Raw genomic sequence first — 5605 nt, 5'->3', positions numbered from 1 at the left:
AGGTGTCCCGCACCACGCTCTTCTCCAAGCGCCCCGATCTCGCCTGGTTCAAAGGTGAGACCCGCGCACCGCCACGCCACACCTTGCGGCGGGTGGAATACCGTACTCCTGGGCTCGTCGGATCTTGGTGTGGAAGTTGGATGTCCAACCGGGCTGGATTGTGCTGGAGGACCCTAAATAAGCCACCCGTGTTTCTGAACGCTGCCGCCTGCGTAAATGGACGCAGATGAAGCATCAGCGTCATGCCTGGCGTCTCTGCCGTCGCCATTGGTGCTTAACGACGCACCCAACGACACACTGCTGCTGAGACCGTATGAGGTCGCTTGCCTCTCACCCTGGCAGGAAGGCACCCATTTTCGCCCCTCCCCCCCCCCCCCCTCCTCTGCATTGCACCGCGGCCGGTTTGGCTTTCGATTCCTAACTGCAGCGAGGCGGACTCCGTCCACCTCCAGCCCTCCCGGAACACGTGCCCGCGGCGCTGACGTGCCCGGGTCCTGCCGACGGCCCGTCGGCAGGACCCGCGGACGGCTGCAGCCCGCCCGACAGCGTGCTGGTGATGCCGGCTGCGGACGTCGTGTTCAAGTTCGCCTGCTTGTTCGGCGACAAGCCCTACAGCCACGAGTTCCTAGACACCGTCGGGCTGTAGTGAGCCGGGCCCGCAACCGCGGTGCGCTCCCGCGTCCGCGCCAGTACCGGCGCGCAGTACGTCCGCGTGAAGTCTCGCTGGCGGGCCGAGTCAGTGTGATGGTGACGATGGACAGCAGTCTTCGCGCTTTACGTGCCTATGTTTCTGTCCCAGGCCTCGGAGACTCGAGAGACGGACCAATAAAAAACGCATTTATTCGACTCCGCGAGTTCAATAAACTACAATAACTGAACGCGTGCTATGCACGCGGCTCCGGATTGCATGGTCCGGGTCGGCTCCCGGCAGACACGTGCCGGCTGTCCACAGACGCCACAGCGCGCCTCGAGCGGCACCTGCCATGCTGAGATGCGGGGGCCGGGCGCTACCCTGTCTCCCGCTCTCGCGAGCGCGACCAGACGGCTTTCACAGCCAATATCGGCCGGCCCAGCCCCCACCCGCCGCCACAGAATACTGGCACGAAGCCAAGCTTCCTCATGGAATGCCGCCGGCCACGAAATACGGTGTGCCGTCTTCGCGCTACCGGTGCGCAACGCCGCCACCCCGGTGCTCCCGCCAGGCGCGGGCGCCGGTCGCCGGCGCGGGGTCCGGCCGCTGCCAACCCGCTAAGAAACAAGCCGCCGGCCAGGCGCCCACTCCCGCCGGCTAACACAACGGAAACACTATCTACAGCTGCCACGACACGGCATGGCACGCGGCACGGTGGGGCGGCGCCGAGTCAGGCCGTCCCGGGCGCTAGTCCCAGTCCTCCGCGTCCATGGTGGCCGGCTGCTGGTTGTAGCCGGCCGCCGCGCCGCCCATGCCACCGACGCCGCCGCCGCACTGCGGGCGCACGAGCCAACAGTCAGTCAGATGCCGGGCGTCACCGGCCGGACGCACCGTGACCTGAGCCAATCACACCACTACACCAGGCTGGCGAGTTCGCATAAATAAGCACGGGACAACGCGGCTGGAGCACACCGGCGAAATCCAGATGTGGACACTCGCGTGCCCCAAACTGACAGTCGGAGCTTTCTCGTCAGAACGATACTGCAACGTAGTTTCCGTTGCAGTGTAGGAAATGTGCGTTACCTTATCGGCGACGTCGCCAATTCTGGGGCATCAAATGATTTCATGGGAGTAGAACTGAAATTGGGTAGAACTTGGCTTCCGCACACCAGTCGTTTCTCTCGTCTGATCATCTAGCGGCCGCCGTTCCACTTAAGAATTATCCTGGGTAAGGAGTAACTGACATAAGCAGAGACAGTGCACAATGTCGCAATGTTGCTCGCCACGAGAACCATGAATGCACCCTGTCGGTGCATTCCTCCCGCCACCCCGCGCCAATCACGTCCCCGACGCACCGGCCAGACTCGCCCCGCGCCGGATGTCGCGTGACGCGTACGAGCCGCCGGCAGCGCCGCCGAAGTCGGCGCTGCCGGCGTCGCGCTGCAGGAAGTCGGGCACCTCCTGCTCGGCGCCGGCCAGAATCTTCACCAGGTCGGCGGCCAGCGCGCTGTCGTAGAAGCCGATGGCGCTGCCGGTGTTGCCCACGCGGCCCGTGCGGCCGATCCGGTGCACGCAGTCGTCGATGGCCTTCGGCAGGTCGTAATTGACCACGCTGGCCACGCCCTTGATGTCTGGGGGAGGGGTGTCGGTTAGCCAGGGCTGCGCCGCGTCATGCAGATGCAGTGGGAACAGTATCCGGCATGTCGCAACAGTCTACTTACATGACCAACAAAATAAAAAATTACTACCAACGAATTAATCTCCGTTAAGCGTTGTGCTCATACAAACTGGATCAGGTTCACTGTTGGATCGGGGACTTTGCTTACCCCTGCTCACTTTCGTTCCGATCTTTTCTGACATTAACATGGATTAACTCCAAACGCAGGTACAATAATTACTCACGGAAGGGCACAACAGTTCGACCTCTGTTTGATGAAAATCTCGACGACGCCTGATCACGACGCGCCACACAACACGCCTGGCATCCAACCACGCAGCGTTCGCTTTCGGCCACGAGCGCACGAGCCCCGCCGACATGGATGGTCTCGGGGCGGCGGCCACTCACCGAGGCCGCGCGAGGCCACCGACGTGGCGATCAGCGTCGACGTCTTGCCGTACGTGAAGTCAGCCAGCGCCTCCTCGCGCTCGCGCTGCAGCCGGTCGCCGTGGATGCTGGTGGTCGGGAAGCCGGCCTGACACAGGTGCGACGCGATGAAGTCGGCCACCCGCTTCGCCTCCACGAACACCTGGCGGGAGGGGCAGGCGAGGGCAGACGGCGGCACGGTCACGCGGCGGCCGCGGCCTCACGGCTGAGGGTCGCCCATGGACCCGGTCCAGGTCGCGCTCGGTGCAGCAAAAGATAACGAGCGGTGGAAACATCACGGTTCGACTAGGCTTTAGCTTAAGGCTTCAGCTTATGAAGGTCATATGCATTATTAGAGGAGCCTGACCACAATCCGCGAATACATTTACTGAGCCTTAATGACAAGCTGAATACCCATCACTGCCGTTAACTAGCATTGGCGCTGGCTTGAAATCAACAGTGTTGAAGTTGTTCTGGTCTCACTCGCAGGATCTTAGCTCGGCTCATACATTACCTCACGACAGCGACGCGCGCGCGCGAGCGACCGGATTATCACTGCTCCGCGATTTCGGGCGCGAGTCAGCTGGTGATCCGTCAACTGATCTGACGGGTCACATGACCCGGCGCCGGGAGGCCTATATCACAATTGAAAATGTTGCAGTTATGTTATCAATTTTTCTTAATAAAGACAGAGACATGCCCATCATTAGAAGACATTACTAACGTCGGCGAATGGTGATAGCCATCGCCACCACCAGGTTCCCTCAGGTACCTGTAGTGAAATGAAGCACTGCTTAAAAACGCAAAACAGGGGAACCACAGAATAAACATGACTGCAAGCCGCGGATTTATTTTGCACTCACGACAATCATGCGGATGGTAAACTCCATTCACAGGCTCGGAATTAATTGCTGACGTCTAATTTAATTCACACGTCCAGTTAGGTAGTAAGGTGCAGCATGTTTGGAACAACTCATATCGTACTGTAAAGACCTTTGAGATACGAGAAAATTTGCATGCAAAAATGGGTGATAACCTCTTCCTTATAGGCTTAGGCACCGTTGTAAAACAATCATAGCCAGGTGCAGTACCTACAAGTAGTGTTCCTGAAGCTGTGTGCACGCTGCATGATACAAGGTTGTGTAGCCTAAAGGGCACTCTGCTGCCTGAACAAACCAATGGTTACCCTTTAGCAAGGTGCAGGATGGTACGCTTGACTGTTGGTAGGCCGGCCTTTCGCATCGCACGTCGCAGGATCATGTACGTGCTGCTGGACACCACCAGCTTGTTGCTTGTTGCCGATCGTCTGGAACATAACACACTGTGAAATAGAAATTGTAATAGACTGCAGATGTAGAGTTAATACCTATGACGATGACTGCAACAACTAAGGTGGGGACTTACTGGCAACTCTGCTCTGGCTTTAGAGCATAGGAGCAAACAAGCTGCATCAATGTTTTATACGGCATTGTCCACACAATACTACATGCAAATGTGCAATTTCACTAATTAGACAGATTTCAGGCTGCTAGTCCCTTTAGTCATCTAGGTGTTTCATGTAGTCCTTTAAGTCCCTGTAGATCTTACTAAGTTCCTTGTGTTTGGCACAATATGATCACTATAAGACAATGTCAGCATCAGATTTCAGGCTGCTAGTCCATTTAATCATCTAGGTGTTTCATGTAGTCCTTTAAGTCCCTGTAGGTCTTACTAAGTTCCTTGTGTTTGGCACGATATGATCATCATAAAACAATGTCAACATCAATAAGTATTGCAAATTTAATTATCTTTATGTCATCACTTAATGCAGTTTGTACTATGATTTTTGTAAAACAAATTTTAATATTCTTGTTCAAAAGTAAACTAATTTTCAAAATCAACCCAAAAAGAAAACACTCAGAGCCGGATTCTGGTCTTTGAGATGGTGTAGACACAGGAAACGCTGGGGTGCCTGGAACACATTCCCTGTGCTGAAAACAATTCAGGACATCAATGATCAGTATCAGAAAGATTGGCAATGCACAAAGCTGTCACACGATGTACAGGTTATAGGACAGCACTGCGACATGTGCGCCAAGTATAGCACAAAACAGTGTTTTACTTGCATCATATAAATGCTGATATCAGAAATTACTGCAGCTCACTGAAATGCATGAATGAATAATAACTGAAAGCGGACATGGCAATGAACGAAACAAAAGGTGATCACAGAAATGTCATGTGTGCTCTAATGTTGAATAAGTTCAAGTCTGAATGCCAAGACTAAATATGAAGTGTCTGACAAAAAAAAAAATTGGCCGTCAGGCTGGAAAAGGGATGTGACGGAAAATGTGTCTGGCACACTCCATGCCACGTCTTTGGAACACTGATACCACATACATCAAGTCATTTCTGTTGGTGGCCTTGTTGAGCTGGGAATCTGAAAGGGTCACAGTAATTGGGAAATTGGATTACTATACAATACAATGGACATCTTCTACTTCAAATGAGTAATGCAAATTGAAAATATCTGCCCACAATGTGTGCGTTAATCATCATGCTAAGTGGTGATTCATCAGGAGTACATCTGAGATGCCAAAAATGTCTGACTCATTTTGAAAGGCCCGTCATCCCAAAAATAAGTAATACAAGCTGAGGCCATGCACCCTTGAACTTTGCAAGCTGTGAGCATGGTGCATAGCTGTCACCAAATCTAGTTAATAGTAAGCAAATTTAGTGTTTTAAAAAAGTGGCAGCAGCATGGCAATACCCAAACAATGTCATGGCCAGAATATGACAGCTTGGAGCTCAGCCAAGTGCAAATCTGTTTACAGCACATAGAGTTCAGTGGTAAGTTGAGTACACTGATGATTCCTGTAAGTTGGAACAATGGAATAGTTTTTGACTGATAT

General features: G+C 53.8%; 1 protein-coding gene across 1 annotated transcript; it reads right to left on the bottom strand.

The window, feature by feature from the left end:
• Nucleotides 1-855: 855 nt before the first annotated feature.
• On the bottom strand, nt 856-3221 carry LOC119109990 (ATP-dependent RNA helicase vasa-like). The gene is made up of 4 exons (XM_037233737.1): nt 3198-3221; nt 2697-2877; nt 1987-2262; nt 856-1465 (listed from the first exon to the last, which is right to left on the bottom strand). The coding sequence occupies exons 1-4, from the start codon at nt 3219-3221 to the stop codon at nt 1362-1364; spliced, it is 585 nt and encodes a 194-aa protein (XP_037089632.1). The 3' UTR covers nt 856-1361.
• Between the last annotated feature and the right edge of the window lie 2384 nt (nt 3222-5605).

This window comes from Pollicipes pollicipes, unplaced genomic scaffold (genome assembly GCF_011947565.3).
Source record: "Pollicipes pollicipes isolate AB1234 unplaced genomic scaffold, Ppol_2.1 Scaffold_7231;HRSCAF=8579_pilon_pilon_pilon, whole genome shotgun sequence".
In the NCBI taxonomy this organism is placed as follows: domain Eukaryota; kingdom Metazoa; phylum Arthropoda; class Thecostraca; order Pollicipedomorpha; family Pollicipedidae; genus Pollicipes; species Pollicipes pollicipes.
This window is presented reverse-complemented; position numbering and strand designations above follow the sequence as displayed.

Coding starts and splice junctions, on each gene's coding strand:
- LOC119109990 (XM_037233737.1), bottom strand. CDS start 3,221: ATGAGCCGAGCTAAGATCCTGCGA. Junction 2,878..3,197: donor GCCGAGCTAAGATCCTGCGA/GTGAGACCAGAA, acceptor CCCTCCCGCCAG/GTGTTCGTGGAGGCGAAGCG. Junction 1,466..1,986: donor GCGCGGGGCGAGTCTGGCCG/GTGCGTCGGGGA, acceptor GTGCGCCCGCAG/TGCGGCGGCGGCGTCGGTGG.